The following is a 25,843-nucleotide window of genomic DNA, read 5'->3' as shown; positions in this document are numbered from 1 at the left end:
GAAAATGGGGATGCCTTTACAACCACTGCACATTAAGGGAGAGGAGGTGGAGATGGTGGAGGATTATAGGTACCTAGGAGTCACCATCAACAGCAGACTGGACTGGAAATCCAACACTTATGCTGTATACAAGAAGGGGTTGAGCAAACTATTTCTTGTTGAGATCCTTTAATGCTGCAAGATGTTGGAGATCTTTCGGGCTTTCCAGTCTGTTGTGGCCAGTGTACCCTTCTGTGCAGTGGTTTGTTGGGCAGCAGCATTGGAGACCATGATACCAACAAGCTCAAAAGGTTAATTGAGAAGGCAGTGTCCATTATTGGCTGAAAACAGGATAATTTTGTGGCTGTGGTGGAAATGAGGACACTGGACAAACTGTTGTCCATTATACAATCTAGATAACCCTCTCTTCAAGATACTGAAAAACTAGCAGAGCAGCTTTTCTAACAGACAGATACATCTGCTGCATTGACAGGTATAGAAAATCCTTCCTGCCCCAAGACATCACGCTCTTATTTGAAAGAGATCATTTGTTTGATTTTCAGTTTTAATTTCTTTTCATTATCTATTCATTGACATAAACCAGGATTTTGTCTTAGGAGTGGAACCGGAAACCAGACATGGAGACAAGGTAAAAGGTAAGTGATTTTATTTACAGGTGTCCAAAACATACTTGCCAACCATCCCGCATTGGGCGGGACAGTCCCACATTGGGCGGGACAGTCCCACATTTAGCCCCCCCATCCCCTGTCCCGCATCACCCTGTGCGGGACAGACAAAAGTCCCGCATTTGGCCCTCACACACCATACTTTGTATTTCTCACGCAAAAAACACATGCACACGGCCTTTTTGTCACTTTAATGCTATATTTAGTAAGTTTTCAGATCCCTCTAGCATTTTTTTAAAGTGACTAGCGACAAATCTAGTGACTTTGGCGGCTAAATCTATGAAAGCACTCATTCTGCAGCGTACCATAAGCCCCGCACGCTTCCCCAAGCACTGACAGCTGTCAATCTCACAGCAGAGAGGAGACCCGCTCCACTCTGTGTCCACAGTGGTACTCCCGCGTGCCCCCTCGAGCACGCGCGGGAGCGTGATTGTTTTCGTGTGAGTTGTGTTGTCATCTGATGACAGAGAGATAAATATGGAGAGGCAGAAAGATAAAGATGTAGGCATGAAAGATGAAAGCTTTTCAAGAGGAGGCCTGGAAATGTTCAGGTTAGCTAAAGCAACTAATTAATAATAAATAAGAAGTTACAACTTACTGATCAGTATTTACAATAAAACAGCTGAGAGGATGGAGAGAAAGAATCAGGACAGACAGGAGAAGGAGACGGGTTGGACTAATGTTAGCTGGAAGTGTAGAAACAGCCACTTAATACCAAAGGATTTATTTTTATATTTAAAAAGTGCATTAGCAAGATGTGTGATTTATTCAAAGCTAATTAATAATATTTGCTTGACTTTATGACTTAGAGGAGAAAAACACAAGTAAGTAATGAATGAGACAGACATGAGGTCAGTGATCAGCTGCTGTAGAGGAGACCAGAGATGACATCAGGTAGGAATAATTCAGCTAGTGAGGCCACAAAAACCTAGATGCCCTGGAGGGTTTGAATTTCTGCTGACCACCACTGTGTCAGTTTGGGGAAAATAGTGCAGGCAGACATGGCAAGACCAACCCCACAGAGGTGCAGAGGAGAGGGTTGGGGCAAGACCTTACTCAGAAGATCCATCCGAATGGCCTTCCCCACAGGAAGTGGGGGACTCATTTAGGCTGGTTGAGAACGGCCCACAGAGATGTTCTGACGGGCCATACCCCTTATCAGGTATTATATGTTATAAGTCCATGAATAAAAAAAAAATGTAGTCACGTAAACAGGTAAAAGAAAAAAAAAAGGGGGGGGGGGTGTAACGTGTCTGCATATCCCTCAGAAAGTAGGTAGTTGCACCCCTGCTTGTCCACTTTGCAAATTAAATCATTCGTGTGCAAAGCTGCTGCTGATCCTGTCCTGGATTACAAAGCGGGATGTAAATATAATTTTGAATATATTGTTTTTTCACTGACTCTGTAGTGCTAATATATACCCCTGTTGTTCCAACCTCGGATAAAAGAGGAGGGTTGAATGTACAGCTGGCAATTCCACGACACAAAACTGTCTTTTGGTGAAATTTGATATTCTAACAAATTAATTTATGTAGTGTGTATAGCAGCTCCCCAGCACTTGAATTAATTTGCGTGGTCTCGACGGCTGATTTTCTAGGTTTATTTATTTTTCTTTTGATGTGGACCATCAATCACCGTAATCACTGAAAACTAAGGAGATATACAAATATAAACAAACTTACAACACACAACAACAACAAAATAAAACGTACCTCGCTGCTTTCACCGGGGAACACCAAGTCTTGACAGTTTGTTCAAGTCATTCATTAGTACAATGATTTGCCAGCTTTTATAGGCCTGCCCTCTCAGCTACGGCAGCCCTTGAGGTACATAAAAAAAAAAAAAAACTTTACAAAGTGCAAATACAATTAAACAAAACAAAATACAAACCACCAACAGTGCTAATCAAAACAGACAAATATTATTAAACAATCTGTAACATCATTCAAATAATTTACAATAAATAGTTTAGTTTACAAATTTGAATAATTTAGGCAACTTTATAAATTTAAATGGTTCACTATCCATTACAGTGTGGGATCAGGCAAAGCAATAAAGTAAATTATTTCATAAAGCTAATTTGTAGTTCTAAACATATTTTGAGTGTTTTTTACTCTTTTGTCTTGCCACCGTTGATATTCTTTTCTTCTACAGCCTGATCAAAATCACCAAATATGCAAATTAGGTGATGATGTCATCTAACAACTTCTAGCAGCTCAAAATCTCACTCCAAGCTCAGATCAAAACTTGAGAGCCCTGCACAGTGTTGGCAAGTATGGTCCAAAAGTGCCATCGTAAAAGGTGGAGGGAGGATCTGAAACGGCAGGAAGGGAGTAAGGTGAGTCTCGGGTACAGATTCAGTTTTCCAGTAGTAGAGTGTATGTAATAGTTTGTGTTTTCTTTCTTACAGGTGTGGAGTGTGGTAAGACGTGGAGACAGCAAGGTCCAGGAGGAGAGTTCCAGGAGGAGGATCCAAAAATCCAGTGACAGGTAAGTCCGACAGGTAAATGCGTCCATAGATCCAGACAGGCAGGTATTTACAAGAGCCAGAACAGAGGTTCCCAAAAGGCTCAATGCTCCAGCCAATTTGTGAGTCGAGACACAGGCTTAAATACTGGTTAGGCTCATCAGGGAGATAGCCAGCACCTGTGGAGGAAGAGTAAGAGGCACCACCCGCACAGGGCGGGGACAAAAACTCTGAATCCTCACATTCATATTCTACTAATATTTCTTGTGTTTATATTTTTGTGTTTTGAGCATTACTTATTTTTTGTACAGTAGATCTTTTTCTTCTAACATTCAATTTTGTTACATTCTATCTATCTATCTATCTATCTATCTATCTATCTATCTATCTATCTATCTATCTATCTATCTATCTATCTATCTATCTATCTATCTATCTATCTATCGTTGGGCTCGCCTCTACACACAACTTGGGCTCTGGAATAAGCAGGTGTGGAATACTCACAAGCCCCTGACTTAGTTCCTCAATTTCGAAGTTCTCCTCAATGAATATTTGGGTCATCTTTGCGCAGCTTTGAGGAGGAGGATGTAAGGATTAAACTGTTGTTGGGGCTTTTGTATTGAACATCAGTTCATATTATCTGGCCTTCTTGAAGTTTCTGGATGGTGTTCTAGAAGCGGTGTCATCTGGGTATTCTGTTAAACTCCAGTCTCCATGTGAGCAATGACAGAGTCATCTGGAGACGAGTGATTGGGAGGAATAGCCTCCCTGATTTAAACCCAAGTGATGTTCTGTTCCTGGACTTCTGTGCAAGGCATGGGTTGTCAATAAAGGACACCATGTTTGACCGTAGCATGGTCTATAAGTGTACTTGGTAGCAAGCTACCTTAGGCCAAAAGTTGATGATTGCTTTTGTAATTGTATCATCAGACCTGTGGGCCCTATGTTCTGGACAATCAGATAAAAAGAGGGGAGAGCTGTCAACTGCTCACCATCTTATGGTAAATTGGATCCGGAGGCAGGGGAGACTGCTGGACAGACTTGGTAAACCTAAACAAGTAGTGAGGGTAAACTGGGAACATCAGTCAGAGCCCCCTGCCTGAGAGATCCTAAACTTCTTCTTCAACTCACATCTTCGGGAGAGTTTTTTTTTAGGGTGAGCCATCATCTGGGGGGAGCACGAAGCAGAGCCGCTGCTCCTCCACATTGAAAGGAGTCAGTTGAGGTGGGTCAGGTATCTAATTAGGATGCTTCCTGGATGCCTCCCTTTTTAGGTTTTCTTGGCATGACCTGGGAAGAGACCCCTAGCCAGAATTTGCAGGAGGGGTTATATATTCTCTCTGACCTGAGAACACCTTGGGATCCCCCAGGAGGAGCTGGAGAGTGTCACTGGGGACAGGGATGTAGGGGTTTCTCTCCTGGACTTTCTGGTTTCTGCTGCAACCTGACTACATAAGCAAAAGAAGACAAATGGATGGATGGATATTTGTGATTACTTTGTTGCATGTATTTTTTACAATTGCTTAAGTCTTAAATTGTAATCCAACTTGTCAAAATATGAATATTGTTTGTTCCTAATGACATCTTTACCACACAGTTAAAATGTTTTTGTGAACTATTTAAGAGATATCTGAAATATATTTTTTATTTTATTTCTAAATTTAAATTTATAACTGTTGAAGCAGTTGTAATGAAAAAGGGGAGACAATAGTTATATTCTTTATACATTTTATATCTTTATTACAGTAAATGTCAGCACGCAAAATGCTATTGCATCTAAGTTGTCTCATTTCATTTTTCTTTACATACACATAATTAGAGTAAATCATATTTGTCAAATTGATCCTAGTTTGTTTGCATGAAAAATAAAAAAATATATGCTATGAAATTCTCAACAGGTGTTCCATAGGGATTCATACTTGGATAGTTGCTTTTTACTACTTATGTCAATGATTTTCCTTCTGTTTGCTCAGGTTGTAACACCCAAATGTATGCCGATGATACTGTAATATCTATGCATGGTAACAGTCTGACACAAGCAAAACAACTTGCAAATTCCATTCTTTATGTCACAGTATAGTTAAAGCAGTGCCTTTTAGCAACTTTATATGTTTAAAACAGTCTGTATGTTTTTCTTCAACTATTACTGTTCCAGTGTAGGGCCAGGTGTTTTTGCAGTAGTTTCCAAACACAAGTATCTAGGAGATGTAATTGGTTCTAAACTTTCATTAAAAGATCAAGTGAAAAACATTTTTAACAGGGTTAAATTTAATCTTTCAAGTTTTAGGTTCATAGACTACATGTCAACAGTGGCAGCTAAAATGTGCACTCCATGAGTCTCTCTCATAGGAGGAGATAACTAGGTTATAAAAACAGAAGGTAATTAGGAGAAGTGGGCACAGGTGAGTGATTACAAACTTGGGTCAGGTGAAGATGGGTGTGGCAGGTAAACAAGTGAAAAACTGAGAATAAGTGACTATCACAAAGAACAGAGCACAGCGGGCAAAAAACCAACTAACAAAACCAAACACAGGAACAACTAAAAACAGAAGAGAAACAATAAACCCAATACAAAATAAACTTAAAGAATAACTTAAACAAAACCCAAATCCTGACAATGTAGAGGTTTGTATTTGGTCAAAGTTTTCCTCCATTCAGTTTGTTAGTGTAAGAACAGCTGAATGTCATCAAACTAGAGCTGCAATGAGAGGAGACAGTGATAGGCCCGGTCCCGATACTCGCACTACACCCTACGCCCCTCTATGGGCCGTAACTGTGACATCCAACATGGCGGGACCGGTCGCTGTTTTGGTATTTTAAGAAGATGCCAGTATGATTTACAGAATAGGCATTTTTGCTTCCCAAAATTATTGCAGGAAATATTTTGCTGTTCAGATGCATTTTGTTATGACTTTTTGAATACGGAGCAAAGTTTGAGTGTATTCATACATGTACAGCAGAGTGAAACAAGAATTATTTCAGTACCTTACATTTAAAAACTGCTTTTTTCGTGGCAGATACACCTTGCTCTGTCACCACTGCCATGTTTCCCCCTTTTAATTCAAAACCCTTTCACTGTCAATAAAGATGATAAAATAATAATAATAATCAAAACATTACATGCAGCGATGAATTGTGGGTAAATACTTTGCCGAAGTCTGCCTGGGTGCGGGCTTAGCCGAAGGGCAAATGTAGTACACAAAGGGGGTGGGGCTAAAGACCACTCCGCAGAATTGGGACCCACTACGCACTCAAACCCTTCAGCATGAACGCGCAGTTGAAGGACACGAAGGTGGAACGAGGGTGCAAGTGCGAGTATTGGGACCGGGCCTTACTCTATCTAGGAAGAGTTCTTCATGTCAGTCTGCAGTTTCTATAAAGCCTGCACTTGACTGGAACTCTGTCCCCGTGTCTAACAGAGACACTGAACGCTTCAATTCATTTAAATCTCAGTTAAAAAAAAGTCACATCGCCGCCAGTAACTATTTGTCAGGGTTTTATTAGTATTTATGGATCTTAATCTGATTCTTTTAAATTTACATTTTATGGATGCTTTTTTTTAATGCAATTGTAGTATTTTATGTGGCAAGGTTTTAGGTGTATGAGACTTTTAGACTTTTTCTGAGGGTTGTCTTTTATGTATATTTACTTTTAGAGTTTGAATAATCTTGTTCATTTTTATTTAATGCTATAAATTTGTGTGTGTAAATTTTGTGTTTAGGGTGACTTGTAAAACCTGTTGAAGGACCACAGATGAAAAATAGCCTTTTGGCTAACTCTGGTACATTTACATTTATTTAATGTTCATTATTGTACAGGGTCCTTGATAAATAAACCAATAAACAAACAGAAACACATGACTGTTTTTGGTTACATACATTAAATACTTTATCTCCTAAAGGTTTAAATGAGAAGTTTGATATTAGACCTTTCTTATAGACTGTTCTTTGGCGGATTTCTTATGTATTTATAGTTCAGATTGTCTTTCGTTATCTTATTCCTCTTCTCTAGCTTCTACTTGTAATATTTATATGTAATGTTATCAAGTCAGTTTCAGCTTCTTCAGCAAATTTCAGCATAGTCATTCAGCACTCAGGCAGTCACACTGCATTTTCAGAGAAAATACTATTTCTCTAGTGATACCATGAGTCTGTTTTTCCTTCTTCTTTGATGTTACATGGAAGTTTGCATCCAGTGATGTTGCATTACTGCCTCCTGTCACATTATCTAGTCAGTCCTTTTTCAGTAATTCAAATAGGTTATATTCTTGATGGCCCTGCAATGGACTTGCGACCTGTCCAGGGTGTCCCCTGCCTCTCGCACAGTGACTTCTGGAGATAGGCACCAGCTCCCTGCGACCCGGAATGGAGAAGCGGGTAAAAACTGGTGAATGGATGGATGGATATTTTCTTGATAAAAGTCTAGTATTTCTCAGGAAAGTGAACAGTAGTGTTTTTCACAGGTGAGGACTCTACTTATTAGCATTTCTAATCCCTATTCTGTGCATGCCTGCACTCATCACTTTTCTTGCTTCATTGTATCTCCAACATAATGTTAATACTACTGATTTTCTTGCTTGACACCAGAAACAGCTGACATCTGGATGTGTTCCAATACTACAAAGAGTGCTGTTTAAATGAGTGTCCTAAACTCAGCCGACTAATAATGACTTGTTTTTTCCTGTTGGAAATAGTCTTGTTTTCCATCCCACCTACTTCCACGAGCCTAGCTGTAAATGAGGCTGACCAGAATCCGCCGTGACTGTAGGTGGCGCTACTTCTCTGATGCGGTCGTTCCTGCGCTACAGGGAGGAAGACACTCTCCTCCATGGAAACAAAGGACGCTAGTGCTCGTAGGCAGTAAACATGAGTGAAAAACAGGGCAAAAACGACCAAGTAAATACTGAGAGACATATAGCATATCACAATGAAGGTAATAAAAGTGCGATTATTAACTTGTCGTAACCAGTAAATATAAGTTAATGGCTACTAGTTAGCTGTCAACGTTTCGTGCAGGATGGATTATTCAAGAACGACACGAAATTATTGAGCAAAAACTAACTATTTAAGTTATTACATGCTAAAATCATACAGTATTAATTTAATAGGCAGCTTTCGGAGGAGAAACAATAGGGAAATGTGGAACCGAAGCGGTCGGAGCTCGGCTCTAGACCGAGCCGAGGCGCTGCTGTCCGCCAAGAAGAGAAAAGAAGACAAACAGAGCTCCACACTGGACTGTTCGGCCAAAACACAGGTGGGTAGGTTTGTGTGTCTGTTTTAAATAAAACACTGTAACAAAATGTACTGAACGGTAATGGTAACAATGTATTTAGATGCTTTAGAGAGGTAGCACTAACACAACTTTAAGTTAGTTTGAATCGTATTAGAGCCAAAATATGTAAGCATTTTCACTAAAATGTACAAATGAAGGTGACTCTTCATAGGATCACTTTTGTTGTGTTCCTAGGTTTACACAGTGAATGGGTTTGTTCTGTTGCTGTTATTGCTACTTGTCGCTAGAGGGCGCTGCCGTGACACGTTAAGGTAGAAGAGACCAGTGATGAGAAATGTTAATCTTTTTATTAACTCATGTAAAAAGAATTGAACCAAAAAGAATCAGGTTTTTGAGTCATTTGATTTGAGTCACAGAGTCACACATTTACACACGATCTCTACTCCCAATCCCCACTGAGTCACACCACTGTTACCACTGGCTTGAAACAAGGGGAAATGATTCATTTCATTGTGAATGACCCTAATAGTGCAAAGTTAAAATAAACTTTTAAACAGGCATCTCGAAAGTTGTAAAGAAAATGGAGCTCCACTAACATGAAATTATTTTATGTAACCTGGAGACATAGTCTGCTAATATATAAGAAATCACTTTGTAAAGCTAGAACTGCATTTTATTCATCTTTAATAGAAGAGAATAAGAACAACCCGAGGTTTCTGTTCAGACCTGTAGCTACACTAATGAAAAGTCCTATCTCTGTTGAGCTATGTATCCCTATAACTTTAAGAAGTGATCACTTCATGAGATTCTTTATAAATAAAATTATTTCAATTAGAAAGAAGATTCACACCATTCAGACACAGACTGGCTTACTTTTATTGATCCCAGGGGGGAAAAAACAAAACAAAAGAAGCTTACACCTCTCCTACCCTCATTATTGGAGGAGAAGCCATGGAGCAGGTGAAAACAGCCAAATACTTGGGACTACGCATGAATATTCCCATTGATCTATAGATCACTGAACGGCTCTGTACCTAGTATACGAAAGACTTGTTATCATTATCAATATCATTATATCAACCGTTCTGTTAGCTAGAATTGCTTTTGATTTTTTTATGTTTTTATCTCTGTATTTCTGTATTTGATTTTGTACCAGATTATTGTTTAGGTTATACATCACTGACCGACTTACAGATTGTTAGTTTACTCAAATTACCTGTTATAGTTATACCAATCATACTATTAGCTAAAACTACTCATTACTCAGTTATCTATATTTGATTTTGATGTTTTTATCTCTGTATTTCAAATGCCTCCTCTTAGAGTAAAGTTTATTCACCAATCTTACTATTAGCTAAAATTTACCTGATTGATGTTTTTATTTCTGTATTTGATTCTGTTGTTGTTTCTGTGTTGTAAAGCACTTTGGATCGCCTTGCTGCTGAAAAGTGCCATATAAATAAGTTTCACTTCACTTCGCACTGGTCACAAAAATAGCCAGCAGCATTAAGAAGGCTCCCTAATGACTATGAGGAGACTGAAGCATGGATTTTAGTGGATTTTAGTAAATGTAATTATGTGTTCAATCTCTTTTTTTGCAGGGGTATGTCATAGCAAGATCAGCTCCCCCAAATACCCACACTTGGTCCTCTGATGTGCCCGATCCGTCCTCAGACAGTACAGCCTCTGTGCATGGAACTGAAGACAACAGGGCTGCTGATGTTAAAGAGGAACATGAAACAGAGACGCGGTCAAGCAAGGTGAAAATTTAAAAGGACAATTATTAAGGATGCCAGTGCACAAGCATTAAAATGCCCCTATTACTGCTAAGCAAGTTTTTTCTTATTATTATCATCTGCTGCCAAAAGATGAAGGCGAACAGTAATGTGTTTGCCTGTGTGTGTGTTCATGTGTCTGTCTGTCACCAAAATATCTCATGGAACTACTCAACAGATTTTAATGAAACTTTTAAAAAGTAATCAATGAATGTACAGTAAATCTACAACAGATTAGCTTTTGGAGTCAGTCCATTTCAAGATGGCCACCACAGCTAAACATTAGCCAACTCAAAAATGGCTATAACTCAGTCAGTTTTGCAGATATTGAGCTAAAGGAGGAAATGTGGTCAGTTTGTCCTCCAGCAGTCTAATCGTATAGCAACATAACTAAGGGATAGCTCAGGAAACCCAAGCCAAGCCTAACTATAGGATTTATTCAAAAGGAAAGTCTTAAGCCTAGTCTTAAAAGTAGACAGAGTGTCAGCCTCATTCACAGAAACTGGAAGTTGGTTCCATAAGAGAGGAGCCCTTAAAGCTGAAAGCTCTGCCTCCTGTTCTACTTTTAGAAACTCTAGGAACCACAAGTAAACCTGCTGTCTAGAAGCAAAATATAGAACAGTAAGATCTTTATTAAAAGATAGGGCCTGGTTGCTGAGAGCTTTGTAAGTTAGAATATTTTAAATTCATCATAAGCCGACCTTAGTTTAAAACTATGACGTGAAAGGTAGGTCTTTAATTATAAAAAAGGCCAAATTAATTTCAAAATAACTACTATTATTAGTACCTTGTTGCTCTGAAAGTTTAATTAAAATCAAACCTTGAATTGATTCTGTTGATCAGGATATCAGGCCACAGAGCTCACTGGGAGGAGGGAGCAGGTTCATAAAGAAGGCTCCAAAACCAATTAACAGTAGCCAGTCACCTGTCAGCAAGAACCAAATGCATCAGAAACGAGAACCAAGGTAAGGCTCTATTTGTATAAAAAAAACTACAAGCATTAGAAATATTGCATTTTCTGTAAAAATGTGGTGTAAATGCTGAATCCTGAATGACTTTGCTGAGATTTGCAAAAAAAAAAAAGCTGAGACTGGGTTGTTAAAGCTAAAAGAAGCAGAACTGTAGCTAAAAGGAGAAATACACTAGCTAAAAGAAGCAAAAGGCAAACTAAAAGTAGCAAAATGCTAGCTAGAAACTAAAGTAGCTAGGGCTAGCGAAAAGTTGCAAAATGGTAGCTAAAAAGCACTTTGAACCACCTTGTTGCTGAAAAGTGCTATATAAATGAATTTGACTCGACTTAAATGTAGCTAAAGGCTAGCTATAAGCTAAAAGTAGCATAGGAAGCCAAAATGGAGCAGGGACACTGAAGCAGATTTCAAAGAGAAGGGTGTTTTCAGTGGAATTGAAGAGATCTTTATGTTTTCTATTGGGAAATAATTTGTAAATAAAGTGAACATTTTTGAAAAGTATAAAAGTTACAAAAACTAAAAGTCATAGCAGCCATACATACAAAGTATGCAAAAGCAGTTAGATTGTAAAAAAAAAACTAAAAACATTTGTGTGAATTCAGAGTCAGCATTCACAAAACTAAACGAGCTGTCAGAGACCAGAATCATCCAGAAAGAACATGAGCTGATCTCCACCACTAAATGTTACAAATTTGTTCGTAGATTTTGTGAAATTATTCATGGCAGTTTTTGTATAATCTTCTTGACAGAACAAAGTACTGTTCTTCTCTTCATAGAAGTAGAGTAATTTTAAGGAAAATGACTCATTAATCTCTTTTCATCCCTGCTGTCAGAAATGTGTCATCTTTCCACAGTGGCTCTCAGGCTGCAGCCTTGAGTAGACTGTCTGAAATTGAGAGCCGCATCAACAGCCGCAAGCAGACCCTTGAAGAGGCTCGACAGGCAACAAAAGCTGCCATAAATCTAACCTCAGATTTGAGAATGTCAGTAACAGCAGCCATCCAATCCACGGAAGCCCCCGAGCAGCTCTCAGCACACTCCAGCAGTGAACAGAGCCAGAAGAAGAACCGGTTCCTCAAACAGAAAGCTGTGGCCCCCATCCTTTCTGATGTTGGTGGAAGGTCCAGAGCCAGAACCACTGATCCTGTGGGTTTGAAGATGGCGTCTGCAAGAGTAATTAGTGGTGTGAGTCTGGAAAGTGATGAAGAAGACATAAGAGAACTGCTTGGAGACTCAATGGACTCATCAAACTACAGTAGCTCCGAATCAAGGAAAACTTCATCTATGAAAAGGTTAAAAAAGGTATGCTCTATGTTTGAATGTTTTTGCTTTTTGCATGCATTCTTTGATCTAGTTTTTAACTCGTGAACATGGTAGATTTCAATGAAAGTCTCAGAAAGTAACCACTGGATGTACGTCTACAACCGATTAACTTTTCGAGTCAACCCTATTCGTAATGGCCGCCACAGCCAACTGAGTTAAAAAAAACCCCACAATAATACAATGATTTTAACTCAGTCAGTTTTACAGATATTTACCTAAAACTTGGTGTGGTATTAGCTGACAGTACTCCACAACACTCACTCTGAGTGCTAACAAATTGTGCAAGATCTTTGTTTCTAATTTTGCCAACTCTGTCTCATGACTCTCTGCCACAGAAAAAAAAAAAAAACATTGGCTATAATTCAAACAGTTTTACAAACACTGAGCTAAAATTTGATATGGTCATAGCTGAGAGCCATTCACGGCATTTACTCAAAGAAATACTCATAAAATCATTGCTTAAAACTTTAGCATTACTTGTTAGAGTCAACCTTGTTTGTCTGTTAGCAAACCACTGGCTGGAGTTTCTTGAAACCTGCAGAAAGTAATCATTAAATGTACATCTATAACTGATTAACATTTGGAGTCAACCTCATTCAATACAGCTATAACTGTAGTTTCTCAGCATGAGATGATCTTAGTCCAAAACTTGGACATTAAAGACGGTGAAGGAATGCTAGGCCTTTAAAATGAATATTTAAAAACACATTTTAATGTCTATTTTGACTCAAGCCATCAGGACATTATAGTTTTAGACAAACTGAAAGCCAGAGGACATTTCTAGTTTGATGAACAGACTGTTTTATCAATTAAAAATGTGACTTTTCTTTGTATTCATACAGGAGCTGAACAGTCCCAGTCAGAGGGTTCAGAGCCCGGCCCTTCCTACAGCTGTCCACCCTTTATCCCGCTCTAACACGCCACCACCTCTCTCCACTGCCTCTCCTTCACGTCACAGTTCTCCTTTTCGATTCACTGGCCAGGCTCAGGTCCACTTCAGCCCCTCTGTGCTCTCTCCATCACCCTCTCCTCCTCCTCCTAATGTCTCCCCTTCACGTTCAAAAAGGATTGGCTCGTCTCATAAGGCAGGGAGTCCACAGGAGTCCCTTTTGTCTCTGTCAGAGCAGGTGTTTTCTCTTGAGGAGCTCATCCCAGCGAGGCCTACCTCTGAATATCAACACAGTCAGATGGGTTCGGTTTCTTCAGGAGGTGAGTGATGCTGTTCAGAGGCATCAGATTCAGTTAAAGCTACTGTTAAATCATGGAAAAGTTGACCAGATCAATTACGAGTGGGGCTTAACCATGTTAGTTTCTGTGGTTGTAGACATTTGTCAACACAACTGTGTAAAGATTTAATGATTACATCTTCAGCTGTACTAATTATTTTCCTGTTCCTAGTTTCTTCCATATGTATGGACTGTACTTCAGCATAATTTCAGCTATTTAACCATTCAGAATTCCATCCATTCAGCTATTTCGGGATATGATGGCTCTGATTTGTTTCTGTAACTTGTTGAAATGTTTAACTTTATTTTCCTTTTTTTATTGAAATGCATTGATATATCTTCAAATCCTTCAAAAAAATCTACTTTACCATACTTGATCTTTGCCTTATGATTTCTTGTCTTCTTATGCATCCTTTATTGTCTCCCTATGGGTCATTATTTTCTTTATGCATCTTTTTTTCTCCTTGTGTCCATTTTGTCTTTTTCTGCTTACTTTCTGTGTCTCCTTGTGCTCTTTCCATCTTCTTAATTTATCTGATTATCCTGCTCTTTGTCTTCTTTAAATATGTTAACTAATATTGAAAGTTCAGCTATTCTTCCACTCACCGTCACCTTTTTCAGCAAATTTCAACAGTCATTCAGCACTCAGCATTCACACTGCATCTTTACAGACAGTGCAAATTTGTTTTTTCTTCTGCCATACATCCGAGAAGGCCCACAAAGGCGGATAAATTCTTCCTCTCCAAAGGTTGAATGAACAGTGCAAATAGTATTTGCTTAGCTGTACATCACAAGTGCTTATCAAGTCTGGTTTAAATGTTGAAAATAGAGATGTCCCGAGCCGTTCGCAAGTATCGGATCGGAGTACCTATCATGGCATTTTTCATTGATTTATTTCAGAGTCTCTGGCATTCTTGGCTCCTTCTTTGTTACTATTTATGGCTTTATGTTCTATTATACAACCTCCAAAGCCATGATACGGCACTCATTGTGATGTGCAGGCCTTGAAATTAAAGGCACCCGAGCGCCAACTGCAGTTTTTTTTCTACCATCAGGTGGTAAAAGATTCACTAAGAGACCTGCCAGGTTGGCACCAAACATTCTACATTAAATCCACAGATGCTATAACAGACAGTGTTAAATTAAAGGCCTAGCATTTGCTGAAGGAATGCATATTGCCCACTGCCTTTTTTAAACTAAAATCATCTTATGTTAAGAAGAGGCAGAGTTGCTGCTGTTTTGGTCAAACCTTGTAAATGATGCAATTTGCGATCTCATGTGATATTGCAAGATCTATAAGTGCTTAGAGTATGTGCTGATTCGTAGCTACTACCACACTAAATTCTTGCTCAATATAGCCATTTTTGTGTTTGCTAATGAGGATTAGCTGCTGCATCCATCTTAAATTGGGGTGACTCCAAAATGTAATTAGTTTGGCTAAATATCTGTAAAAGTGACTGAATGATAGCCACTTTATGTTTCCTTAGATCAGCTGGCTGTGGCAGCTACCTTCAACCTTGAATTAATGAATTACAAGTGTTAATCAGTTATTGGTGTACATCCAGTGACTACCTTTTGAGGGTTTCCCTAAAATCAGTTCAGTGGTTCACAGGATATTTTGCTGATTTTTGTTAACAAAAAACACTGTCACTCCACCTTTGAGTCTCGGCGACAGGTAAACATGACTTGTGTATCGGAGACAAAAACATACTGATTGGGACATCCTTAGTTGAGACTGCATGTGGGCTGTTGGAAGCACACTTTAATTAGAACAGAAAAGTTAAGTCATCCTAATTAAAACATTTATTTCTATCAACATGAAAAGTTTCATTTTAAATGAGCAAGTCTCCTGCTTTTTTTTTTTTCTTCTTTTTCTTCAGACTTTCAAGTCAACCTAATGACATTAGATGAGCTTCTTCCTGCATCTGCTGGCTTCACTGCAGAAACACCTGGAATTAAGGTAGGAAATGATGAAAGACTAGTTTGAATCGTATTTTAAAATATTCTAAAAAGGACAGATAAAAAGATGGATAGTCTTATTTTTACTTTAACAATAACAATTCAACACACAAAATAAAATAAAAAAACAGGATGATGCAGTGCAGCTGCAGCATCTCAGTTGAAGTTTTTAGTTGATTTATTGCTCTGTATATTGGAGACATTTTAGCTCTACAATGTAGTTATCACCCACTACTGGAAGGCATGTGTTTGTGCCTGTCTGTTGGTAAAATATCTCATGAACCAACGAACAAATTTTAATGAAACTCTCAGAAAGTCATCACTGGATGCACGTCTACAACTGATTAAGTTTTGGAGTCAACCCAACTTTAAATGGCTGCTACAGCCAACTGACCTTAAACAACAGAAACATTGCTATAATTTAGTCAATTCTACAGATAGTGAGCTAAAATTTGCTATGGTGATAGATGAGAGTTATTCACAACACATACTCCAAGTTCTACGTATTGTACGTGATCTTTGCTTAAAACTTTAGCATTAACTGTTGGAGTAAACCCTGTTTGTCTGTTAGCCAAAAATCTCGTGAACCACAGGACAAATTTCAATGAAACTTTCAGAAAGTCAACATAGGAGGAATATCTACAACTGAATAACTTTTGGATTAAATTAAATTCAAGACAGCCGCCACGGCTATCAACATTAACCAACACAATAATGACTTTAACTCATTTAACTGTACAGATATTGAGCTAAAATGTGTTGTGGTAGTAGCTGATAGTCATTCCCAACTCTGAGCATGATATCTCATGAGATTGAGAATAATATCATTTACAAGGTTTGACCAAAACGGCTACAACTCAATTATTTCTCAACATAAAATGATTTTATGATTTGGCGTTAAAGCCAGCGGTCGATATGCTCTCCTTCAAGAAATACTAGGCCTTTACTTACTAAAGTAAAAGGAGATCTGTTGATTGGCTTAATCTGTACTGAGAGACTCAAATGGAACACAAGTTCTCACAAACTAGAGGGGCACATTCTGCTTAGCACACCTGCAAAAAAATACATGGTTTGCAGAAAATGTTAGTTGATTGTCTTATGACTCATTATTGCTTTATTCCTGCAGCCGAGTCAGAGTCAAAGCGGTCATATCAGCCCTGTTCCTGGATCCCACCATATACACCAGGAGGAGGAGCAGCAGCCGCACTACCAAAGTGATTTCGAGAGTGATTCCAGCGTCAGGCAGGTTTCCAAGCACACACGAGGGCATGGAGATGAAGATGAGGTGCTATCAGAGGTCACAAAGGCTCCTTCTCCTTCAGATGGGTCTCATGAAACGACTGAAGATGATTATTCTCATGCTTTATCTGATCTGAGTTGCTCCAGCACTTCACAGGCCTCAAATCACAGTCAGAGATCAGAGTCCAGTTCCTCAGCATCACCTGGTAGTCGGAGCTTATATCAACCATCAAGGAAACAGACTTTAGCCAGAAAGGCTTTAAAAGACGCAGCTACCCAGACAAGGCTTGATCCACTTGCTGACTTACACTCAGCTGGTTAGTCTGCCAATTGTGTTTTTTGATGCAACAATTTCTGTGATGTTTAAAAAAGTACAGTGATGTTCAAAACTATTCACCTGATTACAGATTTCCTCTGTTTTTTTTGTTTTTTTGTCACACTCACATCTGACCCGTGTGGGCAAAAGGAGTCACAATGGAGAATTTTTCAATATTGAGTTATCATTATTTTCAGTTTTCTGTCCAAAATGACTCTGAACTCATCTACGACTCATTCAGGAGGTCCCAAAAAAAACCCAGAACCACATCCGAAGCTCTGCAGGCCTCACTTGTCTCAGTCAAGGTCATCATGATTCAACAATAAAAAAAGAGGTGAAAGCCAAATATGGCTTCATGGGAGCATTCTGAGGCCAAAACCACCATATTCTGTGGACTAAAGACACAAAAGTAGAACTAACCCTAAACTGTACGACTTCCCGTAGCTGGAATGGAACTATAAATTCTGCCAGAACATCCTGAAGGAGAATGTCCAGCCATCAGTCATTATTTTAAGCTCAAGCTCACGTGGCTTCTGCAGCAGGCCAGTATTCAGAAACACAACAGCAACATTCTTCCACATGTCAAAGACTTATTGCCACAGGTGGAACAATCACTTATTAGGTTTAGGGGCAATTACTTTTTCACATAGAATCAAGATTGTTTGGTTAGAATTTTTTTCCCTAATAAGTGAAATCATCATTGAAAAACGGCATTTTGTATTTAGTCAAGTTATCTGTGTCTGATATTAACATTTGTTTGATGATCTGAAACATAGGTGTGACAAAAAACAAAAAAATTCTGAAGAAATCTGTAAGGGGGTGAATACTTTTTTCACAACACCATCTCACTGGGCTGCGACTAGTTGGAGAACGCAAGAGAGAGTCTTTAAAATAACTTGCAACGTTTCAGGGGGGTTCTCAACGTCCTCGCATAAATTGCAGAGGTGTGCAGTTCTGTCGCTTGAGTTTTGAACATGTTCAAAAGATTTGTGTGGCAAATTTGCTCTTGGAATAGTTACAGAGTCATCACGGATGTCTCAAACCTTTCTAAAGAGCAGTGGGGTGTGATCCTCACAGATTTGTTATCAATCCAGTACCAAGCACAAATACACCTATAACTATGTGATTCTTTTAACTTATATGGGCAGCCTTTACACTCTCAAGTAGGTGAGAGCAAGGTGACATATTCTATCATCAACATGCTAAATCTGAAAACATTTTAAACTATGAAATGACTGATGTTTGCATTCCACTGTTAATTAGCTAATTATTTGCATTTAAAACCCAGGACAGATTTTAAGCTAAGTTTCTAGGCAAGTCAAAATATACTACTGTAAATAACTAATTTAGCAAAACTGAAATCAGTACAAAGTGTGTACAAATGTTTCAGGTCGGACATACTTAATGGTTTTTGAAAGTGGAGGCAAAAAACAAACTAAAGTATTGAGTATCGATTCGATACGATAATAATGTTGGTGTTGATGACGCTGATATTTGGACTAATCCCTACGCCCCTTCTCCAGAGCACCAGAGCTGCGTTTTGACTAATGCTTGGGAGCTTTCTTCTGACAGAAAACATCTCCAAATCTAAAAACCACACCAGTGATAAATTTTAATTTAAAAACTTTTTTTTTTTTTTTTCATCTCTGGGGTGTATTGATTAAATCGCAAACTCGGGGACAGCTACCAAGTGGGTACAAAGGGGGCCGATGTAGGTGGAGGTCTATAACAAAATAAAGTGCACAGCCATGCACACAAAAATAGGTTGTGATTTTCAAAAATTGTCTGTTCAAAATATGATCACATGACTAGCTGGTCATTTGGTTATAAACAGTCAGAAATCAGTGAGGCTGCAACTGAAAGTTTATCTATTTTATTGAAATTTTGAGTTGCCAACTAGTCTCCACTAGTCACAGCGTGGTGAGATACTACCTTAACTATTCAATTGATCTGAGAACATATTGGTAGAAGAATAGTGCTGTCTGTTTCTGACCCACAGCTCTTGTCTTTCTCCAGGTGCAGCTACTCTGGACCTTGCAGTGAGCAGGCTCTACATGAACCCCCCACCTGTGGTTGCTCACGCTGTCAGTGCAGAGAGACTGGAAGGTACAAGTCACAGAAAACTCAAAATTACTGAGAAGAACCCTCTTCATCTTTTTAAAAACAACTTCATTATCTGCCTTTTGCCTTCATTTAATGAAACTTTCAAAACATAATCGCTGGATGTACAGTACAACGACAACTGATAAACTTTTGGAGTCAACCGACTTTGAGATGGCCACCACTGCTAAACGAAATTAACCAACACAAAAATAACTACAACTCAGCATTGGAGTGATAGTAGCTGAGAGTCATTCACAACAGCTGCTTCGAGCACTAACACATCTAGTGAGATGAATATATTTATAGCTGAAACCAGATATTTACAGAAACTGTATAAAAAGACACAACCCATGTTTTTTTCACTGTCTGACAATAACTCAGACTAAATCTTTCCTGTTTTAGGTCACTAAATCCCATAAAAAAAACTTGAGGTTTGAGCTGAAAAGGCATGTAGGAGCAGCAAGGTCTACATGCCTGACTCAGTCCCACCAGCTCTGTCAGGAGGAATGGGACACAAATCCACCAAACTGTTGTGAGAAGCTTGTGGAAAGAAACTAAAACCATTTGAACTCGTACAGTTTAAAGGCAACAGTACCAAATACTAAAAAAAATTGATGCAAACTTGTGCCTTGAAGGAAATCATAAAAAATAAACCTCTCTCATTATTTGGACGTTTAGCAAATAGGATTCCCAAAATTATTTTTGAGTGACCTAAAACTGGAACAGGTTTAGTCTGATTTAATGTCAGACAGTGAGAAAAAAAAAACAGTTTTGTCTTTTTAGAGTGTACAGTTGTGGTCAAAAGTTTACATACACTTGTAAAGAAACATAATGTTATGGCTGTCTTGAGTTTTCAATAAGTTCTACAACTCTTATTTTTCTGTGATAGAGTGATCGGAACACATACATGTTTGTCACAAAAAACAGTCATAAAATTTGGTTCTTTCATAAATTTATTATGGGTCTGCTGAAAATGTCACCAAGTCTGCTGGGTCAAAAATATACATACAGCAACAAAATTTGTCAATTTTGGTGATGTAGCGAGTTGTGTCAATCAAATTAGCTTCATGTCATGGCCTCTTCACTTCTTGTAAGTGATTCTGATTGACTACAGCTGTTGACTTCTCATGAGCCCATTTAAATAGGGCTCATTTGACCCAGTGATTAGAGTCAGCTACAAAAGTTACAATGGGAAAGTCAAAGGAACTCAGTGTGGATCTGAAAAAGCGAATTATTGACTTGAACAAGTCAGGGAAGTCACTTGGAGCCATTTCAAAGCAGCTACAGGTCCCAAGAGCAACTGTGCAGACAATTATACGCAAGTATAAAGTGCATGGAACAGTTGTGTCACTGCCACGATCAGGAAGAAAACGCAAGCTATCACATGCTGCCGAGAGGAGATTGGTCAGGATGGTCAAGAGTCAACCAAGAATCACCAAGAAGCAGGTCTGCAAGGATTTGGAAGCTGATGGAACACAGGTGTCAGTCTCCACAGTCAAGCGTGTTTTACATCGCCATGGACTGAGAGGCTGCCGTGCAAGAAAGAAGCCCTTGCTCCAGAAAAGGCACCTTAAGACTCGGCTGAAGTTTGCTGCTGATCACATGGACAAAGATAAAACCTTCTGGAGGAAAGTTCTCTGGTCAGACGAAACAAAAATTGAGCTGTTTGGCCACAACACCCAGCAATATGTTTGGAGGAGAAAAGGTGAGGCCTTTAATCCCAGGAACACCATGCCTACTGTCAAGCATGGTGGTGGTAGTATTATGCTCTGGGGATGTTTTGCTGCCAGTGGAACTGGTTCTTTGCAGAAAGTAAATGGGATAATGAAGAAGGAGGATTACCTCCAAATTCTGCAGGAAAACTTAAAACCATCAGCCCGAAGGTTGGGTCTTGGGCGCAGTTGGGTGTTCCAACAAGACAATGACCCAAAACACACATCAAAAGTGGTAAAGGAATGGCTAAACCAGGCTAGAATTAAGGTTTTAGAATGGCCTTCCCAAAGTCCTGACTTAAACCCCATTGAGAACATGTGGACAGTGCTAAAGAAACAGGTTCATGCAAGAAAACCATCACATTTAGCTGAACTGCACCAATTCTGTCAAGAAGAGTGGTCAAACATTCGACCTGAAGCTTGCCAGGAGCTTGTGGATGGCTACCAAAAGCGCCTAGTTGCCGTGAAAATGGCCAAGGGACATGTAACCAAATACTAATGTTGCTGTATGTATATTTTTGACCCAGCAGACTTGGTGACATTTTCAGCAGACCCATAATAAATTTATGAAAGAACCAAATTTTATGACTGTTTTTTGTGACAAACATGTATGTGTTCCGATCACTCTATCACAGAAAAATAAGAGTTGTAGAACTTATTGAAAACTCAAGACAGCCATAACATTGTTTCTTTACAAGTGTATGTAAACTTTTGACCACAACTGTATGTAAACCTCTGCTACATACGTACATACTTAAAAAAATGACTAGATGTAAACTTTGTCAGCACTACTGTTGCTCTATAAACTCATTTGCTTTTATCTGTGAAACTGTTGTCATTGTATTGACTTGTTTTTATTTGTCTACCTGTCAGGTATCAGCAGCTTCAGTCCGGTTTTATTTGCTCTTAATGAAATGCTGAAACAGCAGCTTAACATGACGAGGCAGTTCATCAACCACAGTGACCAGCTTCACTCCCGTCTGTTGCGAGACCTGGACCCACCAAACTACAGATACACCACCCTGGAAGACACCATCCAGGTAATGCATACTAACACAAAGCACAGCAGAAACATACAAACTTGAGTGGCCATCAGCGTCTTCTGTCACTCACAGTCCAAGAATTTTGAGGATCTGGCTTATAACTTTTGCACAGCGACTTTTTTTTTGTTTGTTTGACATTTTTCTGTCTGCCTCTCATTAACTTGGCAGTCAGGGAGAACAGAAAGGTGTGTTCGTAAGTGAGCCATTTGCAGCAGCTCCTTAAAATGTGGGCATTTTTGGCTTAGATTATAACAGAGTTATGTTGGAATTTTGCATTGAAACTTCTCAGAATTTCTTTAGAAATGTTCTGGTTGTTATTGCCTGCTGCCGAAGGCAGAGCACTAATGTTTTACTGGTTCATTTTGAAGTGCAAATTGATTATTTTTTTATATTACTTAAAGCCAAAAGGTTGACATTTATGTCAGTTAAGTCAGTGGTTCCCAAAGATTTTCTTCTGGGCCCCCTTATGGATTACAATAAAATCCGGGGCGTCAACCCCCTCCCCACTCCAAAAAAAAAAAAAAAAATCTACTGGGCACACACATCGTTCAACCAGACATAAACACATAAATTCAAATTTATTTCACATTTCAGGTTGCAACAAAACAAACTACAAACCATCTTTACAGTGAAACACTTTTGTGTAACTGTTTTTTTTAGTTCTATACCGTAGAAGTGTATTCTTTGCTGTCAGTGTTATTTCAAACATATTTCTTTTTTTTTTATTTGTAACAATATTCAACTTTGCTATCATCAATACATTTAAAAAAAGCCTCTGTGCAAAATGGGGTTAAAAACCTGTCCATTATGCTTAGTCAGGCACTGTTTGTTTTTTTTTTTCTGTTTTTTCTTCATCCATACCGCTTCTCGCGCCCCACACTTTGGGAACCACTAAGTTTAGTCAACTTGTCTTAAACGTATTAGTATTATTTTCTTGTTTATACTTTTTCCTGCTCCTTTTTTTTTTTCTAAAATGTTTTTGTCCTGAAGAGGGGGCTCTCTTGTGTTGAGCCAAGCTTCTGTGGAGAAGCTGTTTGGTTTCTCCAATATAGAGATCTGGACATTCCTCGCTGCACTGAACTGCATACACTACTCCGCTTAGTTTGGGTTTGGGTGTTTTGTCCTTAGGGTGGACCAGCCTCTGTCTGAGAGTCCTGTTGGGTTTCAAACCTATATAAAACTTCCACTAAGGCCTTAGCATCAATAAAAAATAGTGCCATCCGGATCATGATCTGGATCACCATCAAAATTGAATTAATTGGTTTTTTTTGTGACAACCCCAACATTTTCTGAAAATTTCATCCAAATCTTGCTAACAGACAGACAAACAAACAAATATGGCCAAGAACAACCTTCTTGGTAGAGGTAACAAAGGCATCACCTGCTGGAGGTAATAAAGTAGTCACCTGTGACCTTGACCTTTGACCCCATCATCTTGAAATCAAAAGGCATTGTCCTTGACCCATGAGGTGTCCAGCTGTGCAGTTTGACATTCCTACCTAACACAGTGGCAGAGTCAGAGCACAGGATCACCTCTGACCTTGACATTTGACCGGACACTTGTTCTTTGTACCATGTTTGACATTTCCTGAAAATTTTATGAAAATCTGTAAATTTTTGAGTAATTTTGTGCGCAAACAAAAAAGCTACTGAAAACATAACCTCGTTGGCGGAGGAAAAAAGGAAAATGTGGTAAATTGTTATTCCAAATTTTTTTTTTTTTTTACATGAACACTAATAGGTTTATAACTCTATGAAACCAAAAACATGTATAATGTTATTTCTGCAGAACATCCGAAGGCACAGAACTCCCAGACTTTGAATGTAGAAAGACTTGGAGCAGATGAGGAAACCCCAGTGTGACTGACAGCTGCTGCAGAAAACGACTCATGCAAGAACCACAGATTGTTACATCTTTCATATTAAAAGGAACAACTTTTCTACAACAAAGTAAATGACTTGATGATGTATTTACATAATGCCATTGTTTAAATGTGTTATAGTACTGTTCTCAGTGCACTTTGCTTCATTTGTCTGGATGCTTCATGCTTCCGTCCTATTTTTAAAATTCAAACAATGTGGTATTAATAAACTTGACTTGAATATAAATTCGTTTCCCAGTTGTGTGGAATTTTAATTCTTCATTCCCTGATAATAATGAACTTTGTCATCTTGAAAACATAATTACTGACTATGAATATTGTAGAAATCTGAACGTTACAACTGTAGCCTTGATTTAACTTTTTTTATGTTATTATCCTAAAACCAGCTGATATGTGCAGAATCTTCAAGCAAATAATATTCCAGAAAAGGAGCTTTCACAGACTTTTGCTATTATTCATAAACTCAAGTTTTTGGTTTCAGAAAGGTTGATTACAACAAGATTATTCGACCATGAAGATGTACTATCACTACAGAGAGGACCAGAAGCCTCAAAGGATGAGCGCCCCCTTGTGGTTGGCTGCAGTAAAAGTTAGAAGTCCGCCCCTACATGTAAACAAATGGGACATTTTCCTACCTAAAAAATAAGAACATACTTCAAATCGTTTTGGGGTTTTTTCAGGTGTTGATTTTTGTTGATTTACACACATTTTATTGATGTATGTTAGGATACACACTTTTGAAAATATGTTTATTTTCAATTAATTATTTGAGGCTTAAAAAGGTGCCATGTTTAACAGTGTGACAGCCTGTCAATGAGCTGGAAGGGTGTGTAGGTGGGTCTTTCACATCAAAGGTACAGCCCCATATTCTGAGTACGCAAACTTTGGCTCCAAAAATACAACATGGCAGCGCACCCGCACCCCCTAAAACTTTTTTTTTAACATTGACATTTTTGGTTTCAAATTTAAAAAAGAGAAGGCAGAGACACTTTGTTTATCTTTGTTAATGTTGATATATTCAAGTCTTAGTATCATAACCTTGAGTTAAGAGCATGCACTGTTATATTGTCAAAGGTTCAGTGCAGAGCTGCGTGTGTGTCTTACCTTCTCCCTCTGTCTGGTTCCCAGCTGAGGTAATCAGCTGGAGTTTAAAGGAGGAGCAGGTTCTGGAGGCAGATGCCAAATTGTTACTCACGTTTAGTGTTCCACGTTGCTGGTCGTTCCCCGAACCCCCAGTCAACTTCCAGTCGTCTCCGGGCGTGCTGTCACCGGACCCTCACTGCACCTCTGTCCTCCTGTAACTCCAGCCTGGACGCCTTACCAGCTAATTGTCTGCCTGTCCACCGTCCAACAATTCCCCATCACCGGAACCTACTGGAACAAACCAAATCCTACACCTCCTGGATCATCTCCTTCTGACCCTGTGGACCTGAACCCCGAAACCCAACCACTCGCCCCAGTCCCTTGTTAAACAATAAACCTTTTGAACATTCCTCAGTCTGTAATTGTGCCTGCTTATGAGTCTCTAAGCTTCATTAAGACATGCACATAGATTTACCATGGATTCCATCAATGAATTTCTCATGACAACTGCAGGAAAACCGATTTAGACAAATTTCTGAATAACAAGCATGCAAGGCAGTTTGAACAGAGGAGCAAGTGACATTGTCACAGCTCAGCTAAGCTCTGTAGTTTATCCCAGTGATTTTATTTTATTTTTTACATTTATATTAGGAGTCAAATAATTATTATAGAAACTACACCGGCCACATTCCACTAGAAAAGCTTTTTAGTCAAAATGTTGAGTGGGAAAACGTGTTTTCACTGCAGGAAGATGTGTCGGTAAAATGGGATTCTTAGAACAACAAACCAATTTCATAGGTAATTATATGGATTACAAACATTGCTTCAATGAAACAAAAAATATTTTAT

At 38.8% G+C, this 25,843-nt stretch overlaps 1 protein-coding gene across 3 annotated transcripts; it reads left to right on the top strand.

Moving 5' to 3' along the window:
• The first annotated feature begins 7,916 nt into the window (after window positions 1–7,916).
• Window positions 7,917–23,915, top strand: lg18h19orf44 (linkage group 18 C19orf44 homolog). 3 transcript variants are annotated; one of them, XM_017434279.3, is made up of 11 exons: window positions 7,917–8,064; window positions 8,240–8,385; window positions 9,966–10,124; window positions 10,983–11,104; window positions 11,962–12,409; window positions 13,273–13,639; window positions 15,537–15,616; window positions 16,742–17,171; window positions 19,187–19,276; window positions 21,859–22,025; window positions 23,818–23,915. In XM_017434279.3, exons 1-11 carry the CDS (start codon window positions 7,998–8,000, stop codon window positions 23,848–23,850), a joined length of 2,109 nt encoding a protein of 702 aa, XP_017289768.1. In that variant the 5' UTR covers window positions 7,917–7,997; the 3' UTR covers window positions 23,851–23,915. The 3 variants fall into 3 exon arrangements, with proteins under 3 accessions (XP_017289768.1, XP_017289767.1, XP_024865879.1); XM_017434278.3 differs by having other exon boundaries at window positions 11,941–12,409; XM_025010111.2 differs by having other exon boundaries at window positions 7,943–8,385; window positions 11,941–12,409.
• Window positions 23,916–25,843: the final 1,928 nt, after the last annotated feature.

Source organism: Kryptolebias marmoratus, linkage group LG18 (assembly GCF_001649575.2).
Source record: "Kryptolebias marmoratus isolate JLee-2015 linkage group LG18, ASM164957v2, whole genome shotgun sequence".
Classification (NCBI taxonomy): domain Eukaryota; kingdom Metazoa; phylum Chordata; class Actinopteri; order Cyprinodontiformes; family Rivulidae; genus Kryptolebias; species Kryptolebias marmoratus.
The sequence above is the reverse complement of the archived record's forward strand: the minus strand, read 5'-3'. Positions and strand labels throughout refer to the sequence as shown.